The following is a 19,471-nucleotide window of genomic DNA, read 5'->3' on the forward strand; positions in this document are numbered from 1 at the left end:
TAATCATATACATAAATAAGATAATTTGGGGCAGGGTGATGAGCCCCGTCCTCCACACCATAGAGCACAGTGTGCAGATACTGCAGATGTCTGGAAAATGTCATAAAAAGTTTGTAAAAGAAAAAAAAAGAAAACCTCCCTGAAATGAGTTTTTGCAGGTTGGGATGTCTGTGTTCTCCTCTCCATTGTGAGCTCCGCCCCTTGCACTGGTCACATGATGATGTCTTCACAGATCCTTCAGCTTTTGCTAATGGCTGTAAACAGCTATATAACCCATGACTAACCTCGTCATCAGGAGGGGGGGTGGAGCTCTGAGGAGGACTTGTTCTTTCAGCTTCCTCCTCTGTCTACAGTCACTGAAGTACGTGGGATGACATCAGTAGGCAGAGGTGAGTAGTTAAGGACCTGCAATGATGTCACAGCCATGTGATCAGTGGAGGCGGGGCTGATTCAATATAAGAGGCTGAGAGCCTGGGATATGCTGGGGGCTGTAGTTCTCCTGCTTGGAGGGAGGGAGTGGTTATTTGCCTAGCACTATAGCTTTGAAGGGAGGAGAGTGATGTTATTTACATGGGACTGTATGTCGGAGGGGCGCGATGTTATTTACATGGGACTGTATGTCGGAGGGGCACGATGTTATTTAGTCTATAGGTAGCGATGAGCGAACTTCTGTTTTCAAGTTTGGCGTACAAGGTTGGAGTTATCTAAGAACTCTGATATGGATTCCGTTACGACGGACTATAACGTATGGTCCGTGGTTCGCTCATCACCCTCTATGCACATGGAGGGCAGTGTAAGTAATAGTCGTCACACGGCCATTTTTACAACCAATTACAGTTTGAGGCCGTTCACTCGGCTGTCAGAAAGCAGGACATGTCGTGGGATTAAGGGTTTTGTTATTTTTGGGGCGGAGTTGGGGGCGTGGCCTAGTGCTGAAAAATTTGCCTAATGTCCCTCTTTCCTCTTTCAGTTCCGGACTGTCTTGGATAACACTGCCATAATGCTGTCACTGCAGTACAACACATTCCAGAAATGCGCTATATAGCGTCAGAAATGAGTATAACGCTATAGTGCTGGGCGTCCGCAGCGAGACACCCGCTCGTCTGAAAGGGGCCTGAAGGCCCAGGCCCCCCGCCTCTGCCGACCCCCCTATCATGGTAGTTTCGTCCTTGTCTTCACTTGTGAAAGATTTTGTTGCCGGAAATCTCGGTGACTGAGAAGCGGTGTCTTTCTCCTGAATGTGACGGTTTCGGCAGCGGACACGTGGATTTCTGCAGGTCCCATTCAGGTGACTGGAGCTGAAATTTCTGCCACAAAATCTCCTGTGTGTGAACGTGGCCTTAAAGGGAACCTGTCACCTGGATTTTGTGTATAGAGATGACTGAGGACATGGGTTGCTAGATGGCCGCTAGCCACATCCGCAATACCCAGTCCCCATAGCTCTGTGTGCTTTTATTTAGTTAAAAAAAATTATTTTATACATATGCAAATTAACCTGAGATGAGACCTGCCCCTGAGATGAGTCCTGTACGTGAGATGAGTCAGGGACAGGTCTCATCTCAGGTTAATTTGCATATGTATCAAATCGTTTTTATGGATCTGCTAGCGGCCATCTAGCAACCCATGTCCTCAGCTCTATACACAAAATCCAGACTGCAGACAACTGACACACCTCACACAAACTCCTGTCTCTCTGCCTGAAAAAATGACACTAACAGCCAAATTTTTGTGGGTGAAAGGTCGGTCACAGCTTTATTCTTATTCATTATTTTAGACTCAATCCTTTAAGAATAACCATCAACTATAAACTGCCCGGCCCAAAGCCGGTCCCCGGAATGCGAGAAGCGCTATGCCACACCAAACATTGGTGCGCAAGTCCGCCTTCCCCTCCGTTGTAACTCTTGTAATCCTCCGACCTCCAGCTGTGACTTAAATCAGAACTGAAAAGAAACATGCAAAACATCGGAACAATACCCAAAGAGAGGGAGGGGGGAAGCTTCCTTCCAGAGGTGTCGGAGACTAAGAGGCAAGACACAGGGATGACCCTCCTTTTTATTAACTCTAAGGGGTGGTGTCTTCACCTATTACCCCACCCCCCCAAGGGAGGGGGGGAGCAAGCACCGAAAAACCAGCTATGTTGCTTCAGCAGGAAGACAGTGGGATTTAACTCCCAAACTGCCAGGCAGTATCTGCAGTCCGGCACGCCTGCGTTATACACTGTGGCGCTAGTAGGTGACGGGTTCCCTTTAAAACACTGTGATGTTGTGGTGTACGTCAGTGAGAGGGCAGGGCTCGCCTCATCCATGTCCCCTCTTTATATCAGCGCTCGTCAGTGTATGACGTTGTACGTTCTAGCAGATACAACTATGGACAACACAGGAGGACATCTTCACAATAACTGGTGTGAACTAGGGCTTACCTCTAGACATGAGGTAGAAGGGTCCATTCACACGTCTGCAAAATGGGTCCGCATCCATTCCGCAATTTTGCGGAACGGGTGCAGACCCATTCATTTTCAATGGGGCCGGAATGTGCTGTCCGCATCCGCATTTGCAGATTCGCTCTTCCGCATCCGTGCTTCCGTTTCCACAAAAAAATAGAACATGTCCTATTCTTGTCCGCAATTGCAGACAAGATTAGGCATTTTCTATTATAGTGCCGGCGATGTGCGGTCCGCAAATTGCGGAATGCACATTGCCGGTGTCCATGTTTAGCAGATTTGCAAAACACTTACAGATGTGTGAATGGACCCTAAGGGGAAAATCTGCCCTGGTTCTGGCTCACAATCACTGATGGAGATCACCGACCAGTCAGGAGGAGGGTGACTTCCTGCAGACTGGTATTCTGAGCTCCCAGCACAGCACTGGAGAACTGCACACGGCTCAGCATATCAGCCACACCGCCCAGTAAGTGCTCCCCTTCCCCCGTCATACCGCTCTGCATGTACTGCTGTTACTTATCAGCATCCTTCCCTGGACTGATTCTGCAGAAGTTCTCATGGTCCTGACGACCAATGCAGGAGGCACAGCAGCTGCTTTCTAAGGTAAAGGCCTCGTGCACACAACAAACAGTGGATCTGCAGAACACAGACCCTTCTGTGTGCATGCCGCGTCTTCCTCACTCACATCACTAGACTGTTCTTCTATAATGCACACCGCACATCATCCCCTCCCTCTGCTGTCCGGCTTGTTTTTTGGCAGACCCATAGAAATAAACAGGTCTGTGTGCTGTCAGATTGGACATGGATGGAAGATACGGTCGTGTGCACGAGGCCGTACTATGGAGCCTCCAAAAGCCACGGAAGGACTTCTGAGTGTTTCCATGAGCTTCTGATCCGTGTCTCCACTCCTCAAAGCATAGGACATGTCTTTTGTGTCATCCACAGATCCCCCATAAGGCTACATGCACACGAATGTTGTTTGTTTCCGTGTCCGTTCCGTTTTATTTATAGGAGGCGGAGCCATTCATTTCAATGGGTCCTCAAAAAATGCGGACAGCACACCGTGTGCTGTCTGCATCAGTATGTCCGTTCCATAGCCCCGCAAAAAAAATAGAACATGTCCTATTCTTGTCCATTTTAGGCATTGTTACAATGGATCCGCGGAAAAAAAAAACGGATTGCATACGGATGTCATCCGTTTTTTGGCGGATCCATAAATTTTGGACCGCAAAACATATGGTCATGTGCATGTAGCCTAACAGTGCGTCCTCCACAGATCCCCCATGACAGTGCGTCCTCCACAGATCCCCCATGACAGTGCGTCCTCCACAGATCCCCCATAACAGTGCATCCTCCACAGATCCCCCATAACAGTGCGTCCTCCACAGATCCCCCATAACAGTGCGTCCTCCACAGATCCCCCATAACAGTGCGTCCTCCATAGATCCCCCATAACAGTGCGTCCTCCACAGATCCCCCATAACAGTGCGTCCTCCACAGATCCCCCATAACAGTGCGTCCTCCACAGATCCCCCATAACAGTGCGTCCTCCACAGATCCCCCATAACAGTGCGTCCTCCACAGATCCCCCATAACAGTGCGTCCTCCACAGACCCCCCATAACAGTGCGTCCTCCACAGATCCCCCATAACAGTGCGTCCTCCACAGATCCCCCATAACAGTGCGTCCTCCACAGATCCCCCATAACAGTGCGTCTTCCACAGATCCCCCATAAGTGCATCATCCACAGATTCCCCATAACAGTGCGTCTTCCACAGATCCCCCATAAGTGCATCATCCACAGATCCCCCATAACAGTGTCACTACCAATATATATATATATTTTTTAAACTAAATCCCAATTTTTTTAGAAGCACAGGTGGATCCACCAAAGTTATGTAAAGGATGGTGCCTCTACATAACCTCGGCGGATCCACCATCAGAGCAGGGCCTTATTATTATTATTATTATTATTATTAACAAATGACCCCTACACAGATGTCTTTTGAACTAAAGACCCCAGTGTTGGCAACTGATAGCGCTAACCACTGGGCTACCTTGCTACCCCAAACTATCAAACTTGCTGAGGTAAGATGTAAAATGAACGGGAAGAGGACCCATCTTTTGCTACGAAGTTTCTTCTCCTTGATGTACAACCCTTTACGGACCCTTTAAGAAATGAGTTGTCTACGTCCTTTATTGCAGTGTTTCTGAATGTTCCTAAGGCCTCCTGCACACGAACGTGTGCTTCCCATGGCCGTGCTGATTGCGGTCCGCAATGCACGGACACCGATCGTGGGGCACCCGCATGGGGATCGCAGACCCATTAACTTGAATGAGGTTCATGATCCGCATCCGTAGGTCCGCACCGCAAAAAGATAGGACATGTTCTATCTTTTTGCGTAACGGAAGCACGGAACGGAACCTCACAGAAGCACTCCATAGTGCTTCCGTAGGGTTCCGTTCTGTGCTTCCGTTCCGGAATCTCCGGATTTGCGGACTCATTCAAGTGAATGGGTCCGCATCCGTGATGCGGAATGCACACGGAACGGTGCCCGTGTATTGCGGATCCGCATATGCGGTCCGCAATATGGCAACGGGACACCTACGGTTGTGTGCAGGAGGCCTAAGCCAAGTATCTCCTAGCCAAATACATTATACAATTTATAACTTTGGCTACATCTGTAGCTCTAGAAATGGTGGCAAAGGGGGCCATGCCTGTGTGGTGTAAAAGAGCATACCCAAAACGTTGTTATGCAGGATGAGTGCTTTGCCTTCAGGAGTGATCCGTCTGAGACTCTCTAGTCCAATTCATTTGTAGACTTTGGCCGAGCATTCTTAAGATTTGAGGGCTCTGGCTTCCTTCTCAAAACAGATTCCCAGGTTTGATGGTTAAGGGTAAGGCCTCTGCATTCCGCATCACGGATCGCGGACCCATTCACATGAATGGGTTCGCAATCACAGAGATGCGGAACGGAGGCACGGATCGGAACCCCACGGGAGCACTACGGAGTGTTTCCATGTAGTGTTGGGCGAGCATGCTCTGCCGAATACCAGTTCGGCTCCAGCATCGCTATGCTCGGCACATGGCGGTACTCGTTTTGCGGCTGTTAAGCAGCCAATTACTGTAATGCCAGTAGCCATGTTGGCTACTGGCATTTCAGTGATTGGCTGTCCGGAACGCGTCATCGGGTGCTATATAGCACCCGATGATGCGGGTTCGGCTCATTCGAAGTCAGGGAGAGCTGAGCATAGGAAGGGACAGACAGTGTAGTTGAATATTATTTCTGTGCAAAAACATTTCAGAGACCCAAAAGTCCTTGTAAGGACTATTGTGTGTGACAGCAGCAATATATGTTTGTAGCGGAACCTCCGCAAAATACCGTGTAATAGGCCCCTGCGGACAGTTAAATTATTTGCGCCAAATATACTGTGTAAATTGTGCGCATCCCTAAAATATCAGTGACATCCAGTGCACTTTTTCCGTAGACGTTGTCCGCTTCTGACAGTGACCTGACCAGGTCCACATCTGCTGTGTACTTCTAAAATATTTCGGTGACATAAAATTTAATTTTTCAATAGATGGTGTCCTCTTCTGACAGTCGGGAGTGGGTAATTTGCGCGCCCCCCTACTTGACCATAATGTTTGCGATGGTCAGCTAAGCAGCAGGCACTCTCCCATAAGTCTGGTCAACACAATCCTCACCGTTGGGGGTCACGTAACTAATTAGCACGGAGGAGTCTCGTTGGTTATCGGAATTAGGGTCCATTCAGACGTCTGTAGTGTATTGCGGATCCGCAATACACCCGGCCGTCACCCCCATAGAACTGCCTATTGTCCGCAATTGCGGACAAGAATAGGACATGTTCTCCTGCTTTTTTATGATTTTATGGACCCATATATATAAAGATATATAGTAGCTGCCGGGCCCGCAGAACAAAACATACCCATTTCTGGACTGGACTGCAAACTGTGTTTTATACTGGTTTTAGACTGCTCCTGCACCGTATTGTGCTCATGTATTTATTGTATTTAATAAGAAATAAAACGCTGTTTTAATCTCCATTCGCGCTATCTTCAGAGCCAGCTTAAATTCAAGGGGGCAGCTGCCTCCTTGCTTCAAGTCAAGCTAAGCCCGCCCCTTACCCGTCCTCTCTTCACTTTGAGTGACACCCTGCCGTGAGGTGAAGTCTCGCGCATGCGCTGTGCGCGATCCCGTCTCCGACTCCCACAGTCAGCCGGCTGCTATCGTCTCACTGCGCATGCGCCAGCCATTTCCATCGTGCGCGCGCGCCTGGCGATTCTGGTCCTCAGCGTCAGCGTGATCACTGGCTTCAGGCGCAGGAGAATGCAAGCCAGTGGTCACGCTTCGCCACTGACCCCACCAGCATCAGGTATACTGCGGGAGCCGGAGACTGGATCGCGCAGTAACAAGGAGCGCACCGCACATGCGCGAGACTTGCGTGATTCCAGTCTCACGGCAGGATGTCACTCAAAGTGAAGAGAGGACGGGTTTGTTTCAGTTTTACATAATAAAACATTTTTGAAAAAAATTATTTTTTAGTGTCTTCATATCCTGAAAGCCATAGATTTTTTAAAATTTTGGATGACTGTCTTATGTAGGCGCTCATTTTTTGCGGGATGAGATGACGGTTTGATTGGCACTATTTTGGGGTGCATATGACTTTTTGATCACTTGTATTACACTTTTTGTAATGTAAGGTGAGTACAATACAGGAGTTCAGGAGGGGCCTGGATGTATTTCTGGAGTGTAATAATATTACAGGCTATAGCTACTAGAGAGGGGTCGCTGATCCAGGGAGTTATTCTGATGCCTGATTGGAGTCAGGAAGGAATTTTTTATTCCCCTAAAGTGAGGAAAATTGGCTTCTACCTCACAGTTTTTTTTTTGCCTTCCTCTGGATCAACTTGCAGGATAACAGGCCGAACTGGATGGACAAATGTCTTTTTTCGGCCTTATGTACTATGTTACTAAGATGACAAAAAAGACTTTTTTGACACTCTTTTTATTTTTTTACGGTATTCACCTGAGGGGTTAGGTCATGTGGCATTTTTATAGAGCAGGTTGTTAGAGATGCGGCGATACCTAATATGTACACTTTTTTTTTATTTATTTAGTTTTACACAACAACAGCATTTAAAAAAAAAAAAAAAAAAAGTTTTAGTGTCTCCATAGTCTGAGAGCCATAGTTTTTTTTAATATTTTTTTGGGGGCGATTGTCTTAGGTAGGGGCTCATTTTTTTCGGGATGGCACAAGGGGGTCAATTGATGGCACAAGTGGGGTAATGGATGGCACATGAGGGCAATGGTTGGCACAATAGGGGAATTGAATGGAACAAGTGGGGCACTGGATGGCACAAGGGGGTACTGGATGCTAAACAGGAGGCGCTGGATGGCCCAAGGGGGAAATGAATGGCACAATGGGGGCACTGGATGGCACATGGGGGTGATGGATGTCACTGGTATGGGGCACTGTGGATGTCACTGTTATGGGCGCTCAGTAGAAGTGATAGGGTTCGTGCACAGAACTGTATCCGTTTTGCGGTCGGCAAGTTGCAGGGTGTCGGGACGCAGGGTGTATGTGTGTTAATGTTCTTAGAATCAGTGGTAGCAGGCAGGGAGCGCAGGGAGGAGCGCAGGTTGTGACTAACGGCAGCGGCTGGAGTCAATACAATATATCGACCTCCAGAATCTAGATGACGGCAATAATAATAGCAGAAGCTCAGATAAGAGCGAATGATACAGTGTGAGAGGAGGTTAGAGTTGTGGCTGCCAGCCGGAGCGTGCACGTAGCCCAGGTCACTACAACACATTAATCCACAGAGAAATGGTGTGTGAGCAAACAATTACCAGCCAGCATACCACTGAGAATTTTTAAAGGGTCTACAATGTCTAAATGGTTGTTTTAAACAATAAATAAATAAAAGTGAAATTTTAAAAATATACAGCACATAAAGACGTATTCAGGTCAGAATGAACTTCTGTATTAGTTACTTCAAACATTAAACGTCTACATGTGCTGGGAGGTCCTACCTATTTTGTATATTGCTAATATATTCCTTGAGACACTGACTCTTTACATTCAATAATCTGTAAGGAAACAAAATATCATTCACACCTTATAGGGTTAATATCAGCAAAACTGAAAGTGAAAATAACTTTGGGCGGTTTCTCCTCCCTGTGCACTCAGCATTTCCTCTTCTCCGGAGATCTTTTATTTCTACACGCTGGGCACGGCTTTCAGGTAAAACATTCCCAGACTTTCAGCAAGATTCAGATCTAGGTCAGGGTCAGGGATTTACTACTGAATGAAGAAAACTCTGGGTGTGACACAGAGAACAAGGTGCAGTTATATACTGTAACTATACAGCCCGTCATATACCTGACCACATACCGTCCACACACAGGACAAGCTGACGTTATATACTGTAACTATACAGTCAGTCATATACCTGACCACATATCATCCACACACAGGGCAAGCTGCGGTTATATACTGTAACTATACAGCCAGTCATATACCTGACCACATACCGTCCACACACAGGACAAGCTGACGTTATATACTGTAACTATACAGCCCGTCATATACCTGACCACATACCGTCCACACACAGGACAAGCTGACGTTATATACTGTAACTATACAGCCCGTCATATACCTGACCACATGCCGTCCACACACAGGACAAGCTGACGTTATATACTGTAACTATACAGCCCGTCATATACCTGACCACACACAGGACAAGCTGACGTTATATACTGTAACTATACAGCAGTCATATACCTGACCACATACCGTCCACACACAGGACAAGCTGCCGTTATATACTGTAACTATACAGCCGGTCATATACCTGACCACATGCCGTCCACACACAGGACAAGCTGCCGTTATATACTGTAACTATACAGCCCGTCATATACCTGACCACATACCGTCCACACACAGGACAAGCTGTGGTTATATACTGTAACTATACAGCTGGTCATATACCTGACCACATACCGTCCACACACAGGACAAGCTGCGGTTATATACTGTAACTATACAGCCGGTCATATACCTGACCACATACCGTCCACACACAGGACAAGCTGTGGTTATATACTGTAACTATACAGCCGGTCATATACCTGACCACATACCGTCCACACACAGGACAAGCTGCAGTTATATACTGTAACTATACAGCCAGTCATATACCTGACCACATACCGTCCACACACAGGACAAGCTGCAGTTATATACTGTAACTATACAGCCAGTCATATACCTGACCACATACCGTCCACACACAGGACAAGCTGCGGTTATATACTGTAACTTTACAGCCAGTCATATACCTGACCACATACCGTCCACACACAGGACAAGCTGCGGTTATATACTGTAACTTTACAGCCAGTTATATACCTGACCACATACCGTCCATACACAGGACAAGCTGCGGTTATATACTGTAACTATACAGACAGTCATATACCTGACCACATACCGTCCACACACAGGACAAGCTGCCGTTATATACTGTAACTATACAGCCCGTCATATACCTGACCACATACCGTCCATACACAGGACAAGCTGCAGTTATATACTGTAACTATACAGCCGGTCATATACCTGACCACATGCCGTCCACACACAGGACAAGCTGCAGTTATATACTGTAATTTTACAGCCGGTCATATACCTATATATATTATTATAGGTATTATATATTAAATATATAAGACAGAACTACAACTCCCAGCATTACCAGACTGTACTAGGGCATACGTTGCAATTACATTTTAAAAAAAGAACGTATACACAAAGCCACACATAAAGGTACAAACATTACATCTTTATTATTATAAATAGATATCAGAAACAATTACAGAAAAATTGGCGGAGATGTTGAAATGTAGAACAAAACAACTCCACCCCCCCCCCCCCCCCAAAAGAGGATATAATAACTATCAATAAATAAAAGTGCAACCACACTTAGAAGTAGCCATATGAATTCAAGAAACACCACCTGTGTCTCATGTGATCTCCATATCACCCATTAAACGTCCAATCACAGGCAATATAATGGCAGTGAGGAAAATACACAGGAATAGATATAAAAATTTGTAATGGGTGAACATCCACAATGGTGCACCCACCTATAAATATTGGCTAGACCTGTGTAAAAAGAATCCCACTATTGCCAATAAAAACACTGTTGTCCGTGATATGGAAATAAGATAACCAAAGGAGATCAGATGGTCACAGTAGAATGGTATACGGTAACCTGCAAGCCCATAAGGGGTTATTGTGGTAGCAAAATACAGATGAAAGGATTATTGACCTTAAACCAGACCCGACTAAGTAAGCAAATAAAGCTAGATAAAACTAGCTAGTAATATCATAAAAAGCATGGGTTACTGACCTCTCAGGGGAAGACCGAAAGCCCAACGTACGCCCCCCGGAAGAAGCGCACAAGCGAAACATATGTCGGGTTACCTTTATGTGTGGCTATGTGTATACATTATTTTTTGGGGGTTTAGGTATGATCCCACACATGCTGTATTGTTTCTTATTTTTGTGGATATTTACGTTGCAATTACATGTAGAGGGATATAATAGGACATAACTACAACTCCCAGCATTACGAGGATGTTATATGGACTATCCCAGGACGAAACTAATCTTGCATCCAGGCACCACACACAAGCTCTGCCCCCTCACAGCCACATCACACAGGTTTCGCCAGTTGTCTGCACTGCTCAAATGATGATGACATCACCAAAGGTCCTTCAGACTTTCCTGCTCTGCTATGCCTTGGCTTCCTGAACTGGTCACATGGTGATAATGACATCACCAAAGGTCCTTCTCCACGTCCTATAGTCTCCTCTCACAGGTAGCCATATAAGTGGGTGGTGTCGCTTCAGCTTCCGACCCTTCTATTCAAAAGTCATGTGAACCAGTGACGTCAGAAGGTCAGTTTCCTGCATGGAGTTTAGCCGCTACCTATATAAGTGTAATTAGGTGGTGTGGCCTATCCTCCACTGCGGGCACCCTTCCCACAGGGGCCCCGTAGAAGCTGCCTGGTCTGCCTCTATTGGAGGTGCACCACTGCTGTTGATGTACTTACCGGAGAAAGGGGTCACTCCAACCCTGAAACACATTGTCGAGCTCTTTTTCACTCAAGGTCTCCCTGACTCTTCCTTGCCGCACTGCCGAACTCCTTGATTTTTCTTCTTCCCTGGTTGATCACCGGACCCCGAGTACCATAGGAGGGTGCTCAGCAGCAGGCGTCTACCACGCTACGTCTACCACGCAGCATCCCACCAGATGGGAGGCTGCCCTTCTACCTGTCAATCCCCGATACTCTGATCCTACACACCAGCTCTCCTCTGCTTTCTCGATTAACACTAAACCTCATCAGCCACATGAATGTGAAGATACAAACCTTACGTCAGAATGTGGGGAGGAAAATCTGCCGCTGCTTAAGGGGTTAAAGAAAATTCTGGATTTTCTTTTTTCTTCTCCTCCTAAATGTAATAAAGGTTTTTTTATGTTGCAGGTGATTTTGATATCGTCCCAGGTCCAGGATGAGCGTTATAACCCCCAGCGATGGTAAGGATTCCTCCTCTTATTACTGGATGCGGTGACTGATCTACGACATCTGTACGATTCTCACCTTCCAATGTCCTGATGAGGAACAGACTTATAGGAAATGGGGTCACACAGCAGATATATACTGTGATGTGGCTGCTGCAGGGCCGGACTGCGAGAAAAGGGGTTGTCTGAGATTTTGACATTGATGTCCTCTCCAGAATAGCTCATCAGTATCAGACCAGTGGGGGTCCCTCTCTCAGCACCCCGCCGATCAGCTGGGAAGAGACCACGGCGCTCCGGTGAGCCCTGCAGCCTCTTCCTAATTTAGTGCAGTCACATTCATTGGTCACATGGCCTGGGCTCAGCTCAGTCCTGTTCAAGTGAATAGGGCTGAAATGCAATACCAAGCACAGCCAGTGTACAATCGAAGGTGCTGTGCTTAGTAAGTTGCGACAAGGCTCAATGGAGCGTCGCCTTCTCCTCAAAAAGCTGATCAGTGGGGGCACCAGGAGTCAGACCCCGCCATACTGATACTATTAGTCTATACTGAGGATAGGTCGTCAATATAAAACACCCGGAGTTCCCTTTAAAAAGCATTCCTGACACCCAAACACCACTACTCCTCATACAGCCCCCCTCTCTACTGCCTTAAAGGGGTTGTCCCATCTCAACGTTCCATAGCGAGATCAGACTAAGCAGCATTGTCCCTTTCGGGGGTGGGCAGTCTTTCACAAAACTGTGGGATCTATATCGACCAGCTGTTGAGACCATTTGTTGAAAGTCTCCCCTCCTACATCAGGGACACCGTTGACTTACTGACCAAGCTCGAGGGCATACTAATCGAGAAGTACTGGTTCCTTGCATCAATTGATGTGGATGCCCTTTATTCGTTGATATTCCATGAGGCGGGTATCTCGGCAGTAAGACACTTTCTGAGATCAAGGGGCCAACAATTTCTGAGTCATAATGATTTTATCATTGAACTTTTACAGTTTGTATTGACTAGGAATTGTTTTCTTTTTGATGGCTGGTACTTTCACCAGCTATGGGGCACCGCGATGGGCAGTTCTTGTGCGCCGTCGTATGCAAATCTGCTCCCTGTGACAGGTCTCGCCAATGTGGTGTTATGGTCACGCTTCATTGATGAAATTTTTGTCATCTGGAGCGGGACCGAGTGAGAATTTAAGGAGTTTGTGGTAGATCTCAACAAGAATATGATAAATCTGAGGTTTACCTCAGTAATTGAGAAGGATCACTTACCATTTTTAGACATCCTTATCCAGAAAGGTACATCAGGACAAATCGAGACCTGTATTTATCGTAAGCCAACGTCAACTAATTCCCTATTGAGATGGAAATGTAACCATCTAGGACCACTTAAACGGGGAATTCCCACAAGCAATATCTATGTCTTAGACGGAATTGCTCAGAGGAGAGGGAATTCATCAACCAGGCAGGCGACTTACGTAGGAGATTCCAAGATCGTGGATATCCTGACAGGGTCTTGCTCACCGCATTCCAGAGGGCGCGGGATCAGGAACGCACTGATCATCTGCATGCATCCAACCGCCCAAAGTGAGAAACTGCAAACATCATTAGAGTAGTAGGCACGTTTGACACTGCCGCCACCCAAGTCCGCAGTACTATCTCTAAACATTGGGAGACACTCTTAATGGATCCTGACCTAGGGGATGCCCTCAATTTCTACCCATCCATTACCTATAGGAGGAGGAAGAACTTGTGGGATCGCTTGGTACATATCCACTTCACCGGAGTGCCAAGCCTTAAAACGTGGCTTGGCGGCCCGGTGAAGGGGTGCTACAGATGTGGCAACTGTAGCTTCTGTGACTATGTGCAAACCGGCAAATCCTTTATCAACCGTGATAACGGATATAGCCACTACATAAATGGCTTCATTAATTGTCGCACCACGGGAGTTGTCTACCTGATTACTTGTGAATGCAGCGTACACTACCTCGGCAAAACAAAGAGAGAGTTTCACAGTCACATCGGGGAACATCTCAATGATGTCCGCAACAAAAGGGATACGTCCGTAGCAAGGCAAGTGAACGAATGCCATCAGAGTCGTACGAACGCACTCAAGTTCAAAGGAATTGAAGGGATCACCAGGTCCCCCAGGGGAGGTGACTGGGACAGACGGATCCTTCAGAGGGAGACCTGGTGGATACATAAATTGAACACCCCGTGCCCCAATGGACTTAATGAGCAATTGAACTTTGGCTGCTTCATTTGAGAGCCATAGTATTTAATACACTCGGAATTGTCTGATTAGGTGATCACATAGTTTTCTCATATATTATATTCCTGGGGTAGTACATCAATATCCCATCTAGTCTGCCTAACCTCTTGAATGAGATGTTTCTAACTATTGCATTCCTACTTTATGTTTCATCCCGCGTATCTGTGTGTTTCTGGTGTTTTCTCCCCTTTTCCTCCGATCTATACATCATCTGATTTAGCCTCCCTATTACCAGTATTTGCCGCTAACCAGTAATAAGCCAGCCCCTAAATGTCCCTTTCCTGCCCTAATGGATGGTGATACTCCCAGTATGGAGCGATGCGCTATTGAGCAGCTATTAAAATTTCTTAAATCTTTGGTAAAATACAGACAAGTGGATTCACTACAGATTTCTAATGCATTGTGTGAACGCATCCTTAATCATCTAAGGTTCCCTGCACACAAGTGCAAGTGAGTGCACCAAAAAATGCAATTTATAGCAGTAGTTTTTGGTGTGAAATTGATGCAGTTTTGCCACAGATCTCGCCCTGATTTAGAAAAGGGTGAAATCCTCAGCTAAAGCCACAAACATAATTGACTTGCTGAGGATTGGGAAGTCATCACCGCAGTTAAATTTCCACAAGTGTCCATGAGACTTGTCTATTCTCATACACTGTGCTGGCACTGTAGTACACTGAGGTTTCTCCGCACTGATCCCGCATCGTGTACAGGCACCCTAATGAGTACTCTGATGAGTATAGGCTGTGCACGCACTGTGCTGTAAACGTATGGGACAGAGATGGCGCAGGAGCTGGGACCGTGCCAATGCTGACGAGTACTGGCTGTATTATACAGTGGGGTCCCGGCTCTCACTGCTGGGATCAGAACTAACTCCATTCCCAGCAGTTTAGCCCCTTAGATGCCCATGTCAATGCTGCAGCATCTAAGTGGGTAGAGAGAGGGCAGGAGCCCCCCGTGATGTAATTGTGGGGCAGGCGAAGAGCCTAATAATGGCCCCTGGACCTGACCTGTACAGATGACTATTTGGCTTTGCATTTGTTGTTCAATTACTTTTATTGACATAAATACAATCAACTGGACAAAGTCCATGCGAAATCAAGTAGTATTGTCAATCGCAAATTATCTTCAAGAAATCTAAAATAACACATATTTTATGTGAGATATAAGCAATATTAGCGAAGATAAAGGATTACATATAGAAGAAAAATCTACTATCTTAAGGGGAAGGGAAAAGGGGGAGGGAAGGGAAGGATGCAAATTTAGGTATACTGTTCTTCTTCTATGTATAGACAAGATCTAGCCAATTTTGGAATGCTTGGGATCCTTTAAATCAGATCCAAGGAGTCCAAGTTTTAGTATATTTCTCATCTGTTCCCTCATCTTCCGCTGACAACTCCTCCATTCTGCGGATCTGTTCAAAAATGTTTAACCAGTCCCTAATGTGTGGGGTGACTCGAGATTTCCAATATCGAGGTATGACCAGGCGTGCGGCCTGCAGAAAAAATCTTCGAAGTCCGCCTTTTAGGACAAAATTGGGCCCTGGGATCATAAACAATATTGCCCCTTCAAGGGTCCACCGTACCGAGCTACCGCTCACCTGATTATACAGATCATTCAAGGCCTTCCAAAAGGAGGTCAAATGAGTACACTGCCACCATATATGGGACATTGAGCCCACCTCCTTGTTGCAGCGCCAAAATAAATCCGAACATGTGGGGTAAAAAGAGTGTAGGAGTGCTGGTGTTCTGTACCATCTGGACATGACCTTGAAATTCTTCTCCTGTATATTGCAGCTAATGGACGCCTTATGCGATAAGGTAAATGCTTTCATCCACTGCTCCGAAGAGAAAGATTTTTCAAGCTCTTTCTCCCAAGCCAACACAAATGGTAGGGAAGATAGGGAACCTCCGCTCTCCTGAAGTAGCCCGTAGACCAAAGACACAAGATGTGTAGGTTGGGTAGATTGAAGACATAAAGATTCAAAAGGGGTAAGATCTCTGGAGATATTCGAGATAGGACCCAGGGACAGCAAGAAAGTTTTAATACTAGCATATTGATACCAAGCCCCTCTATTGCTACCCCCAGGGAATGAGTCTAGAGGTTGTATCGCCTCTTTCTTCAGGAACTGATATGCCCTCGGGCAATCCTCACTCCGCAGGCCCAGCAACGTTTGTTGTCCCACCCCCGGGGGAAATTCCGGATTATCAAACATAGGAGTCATGGGCCCCGGGAAGGTTGTGAGACCCAGAGGTGCCGCAAATTTATCCCAGAATTGCAATATTCCCAATGTTAAAAGTGGGAGACTCTTGGGTCTATGTGGTTTTGTGATCCATAACGGGTCCTGGGCCGGGTGTCCGATCTCCATCCTCTCAAACTAGATCCATTGTTTAGTTAAACCACTATGGAACCAGTCTACAATGTATGAAAGCATTGATGCTTTATGGCACAGTTGCAGGTCAGGGAGCCCCACTCCCCCCCCCTCAACTTGGAACGAGTCAGGAAACGTATACCCAGCCTAGGAGATGAACCTGCCCATATAAAATCTATGAACATTGATCTAAAGGCCTTAAAGAATTTATATGGTAAGGTAATGGGGATAGTTCTAAAGATATACAATATCCTTGGCAGGACATTCATTTTGATTGTGTGAATCCTTTCAAACCATGATAATGGTGATTTCTTCCAAGCCTGTAAATCCTTCCTGATTTCCTCCAGGAGGGGGGTGAAATTGGCGGGGTAGAGGTCATTTAATTTTGGGGGGATAGCAATGCCTAGGTATTTGATGTGTCCCTGCGCCCAATGAAAGGAAAATTATGACTGTAGCATAAGTACAGTGGAAGTGGGTAAAGTTATATTGAGTATCTCAGATTTGTGGAGGTTTACCTTAAAATTACTTAGGTCCCCAAAGGCCGAGAACTCCTTCAGAATATTGGGAAGGCCGACAACCGGGTCTGAGCAATAAATGAGGAGGTCGTCAACATAGATAGCTATTTTAGATTCCACTTCCCCAAGTCTGACTCCTCTAATAGATTAATTAGCCCTCAAAGCACCTAGGCAGCAATTCCATAATCATGATATACAGGGAGTGCAGAATTATTAGGCAAGTTGTATTTTTGAGGATTAATTTTATTATTGAACAACAACCATGTTCTCAATGAACCCCAAAAACTCATTAATATCAAAGCTGAATATTTTTGGAAGTAGTTTTTAGTTTGTTTTTAGTTTTAGCTATTTTAGGGGGATATCTGTGTGTGCAGGTGACTATTACTGTGCATAATTATTAGGCAACTTAACAAAAAACAAATATATACCCATTTCAATTATTTATTTTTACCAGTGAAACCAATATAACATCTCAACATTCACAAATATACATTTCTGACATTCAAAAACAAAACAAAAACAAATCAGTGACCAATATAGCCACCTTTCTTTGCAAGGACACTCAAAAGCCTGCCATCCATGGATTCTGTCAGTGTTTTGATCTGTTCACCATCAACATTGCGTGCAGCAGCAACCACAGCCTCCCAGACACTGTTCAGAGAGGTGTACTGTTTTCCCTCCTTGTAAATCTCACATTTGATGATGGACCACAGGTTCTCAATGGGGTTCAGATCAGGTGAACAAGGAGGCCATGTCATTAGATTTTCTTCTTTTATACCCTTTCTTGCCAGCCACGCTGTGGAGTACTTGGACGCGTGTGATGGAGCATTGTCCTGCATGAAAATCATGTTTTTCTTGAAGGATGCAGACTTCTTCCTGTACCACTGCTTGAAGAAGGTGTCTTCCAGAAACTGGCAGTAGGACTGGGAGTTGAGCTTGACTCCATCCTCAACCCGAAAAGGCCCCACAAGCTCATCTTTGATGATACCAGCCCAAACCAGTACTCCACCTCCACCTTGCTGGCGTCTGAGTCGGACTGGAGCTCTCTGCCCTTTACCCATACAGCCACGGGCCCATCCATCTGGCCCATCAAGACTCACTCTCATTTCATCAGTCCATAAAACCTTAGAAAAATCAGTCTTGAGATATTTCTTGGCCCAGTCTTGACGTTTCAGCTTGTGTGTCTTGTTCAGTGGTGGTCGTCTTTCAGCCTTTCTTACCTTGGCCATGTCTCTGAGTATTGCACACCTTGTGCTTTTGGGCACTCCAGTGATGTTGCAGCTCTGAAATATGGCCAAACTGGTGGCAAGTGGCATCTTGGCAGCTGCACGCTTGACTTTTCTCAGTTCATGGGCAGTTATTTTGCGCCTTGGTTTTTCCACACGCTTCTTGCGACCCTGTTGACTATTTTGAATGAAACGCTTGATTGTTCGATGATCACGCTTCAGAAGCTTTGCAATTTTAAGAGTGATGCATCCCTCTGCAAGATATCTCACTATTTTTGACTTTTCTGAGCCTGTCAAGTCCTTCTTTTGACCCATTTTGCCAAAGGAAAGGAAGTTGCCTAATAATTATGCACACCTAATATAGGGTGTTGATGTCATTAGACCACACCCCTTCTCATTACAGAGATGCACATCACCTAATATGCTTAATTGGTAGTAGGCTTTCGAGCCTATACAGCTTGGAGTAAGACAACATGCATAAAGAGGATGATGTGGTCAAAATACTCATTTGCCTAATAATTCTGCACGCAGTGTATAATAAGGGGGAGAGTGGGCACCCCTGTCTGGTACCATTGTGTATCCTAAAAGAAGATGACAACGAACCATTAATTCAAACCTGGGCTCTGGGGTTCTTATAAAGAGCAAGGATTCGAGTGACCATGTGAGGACCCAATCCAAAGGCCTCCAGTGCCACTCCCAGAAAGACGCAGTCTACCCATTCAAACGCTTTTTCAGCGTCGACCGAGAGCAGACAAAGGGAGGAAGCTTTTGCATGGGCTCGGGCTATAAGAGCCAAAGACCGTATTGTGTTGTCTCTGGATTCCCGACCCGGGACAAAGCCCACCTGGTCCTCATGTATTAAGGAAGGCATATGTATCTTCAATCTATCGGCCTAAATTTTAGAATAGATCTTTACATTTATGTTGATTAGTGAGATCGGCCGATAGTTACTAGAGACCAGGGGATCTTTGCCCGGGTTAGGGATTACACATATGTGTGCAGTCAGAGCCTGAGGGGCGAAAGAGGCACCCCCCATTATTAGTA

The 19,471-nt window shown here is 46.0% G+C and overlaps 1 protein-coding gene across 1 annotated transcript in view; it reads left to right on the plus strand.

Annotated features, from left to right (window-relative positions):
- The first annotated feature begins 8,581 nt into the window (after positions 1-8,581).
- Positions 8,582-19,471, plus strand: part of LOC120981734 (NACHT, LRR and PYD domains-containing protein 9-like) — an 89,759-nt gene continuing 78,869 nt past the window's right edge. Inside the window, exons 1-2 of the mRNA XM_040411421.1 lie at positions 8,582-8,707; positions 12,024-12,076. Coding sequence (XP_040267355.1) covers positions 12,052-12,076 — 25 coding nt within the window. The 5' untranslated portion in view covers positions 8,582-8,707; positions 12,024-12,051. The remainder of the gene's footprint in view (positions 8,708-12,023; positions 12,077-19,471) is intronic.

This window comes from Bufo bufo, chromosome 11 (genome assembly GCF_905171765.1).
Source record: "Bufo bufo chromosome 11, aBufBuf1.1, whole genome shotgun sequence".
In the NCBI taxonomy this organism is placed as follows: domain Eukaryota; kingdom Metazoa; phylum Chordata; class Amphibia; order Anura; family Bufonidae; genus Bufo; species Bufo bufo.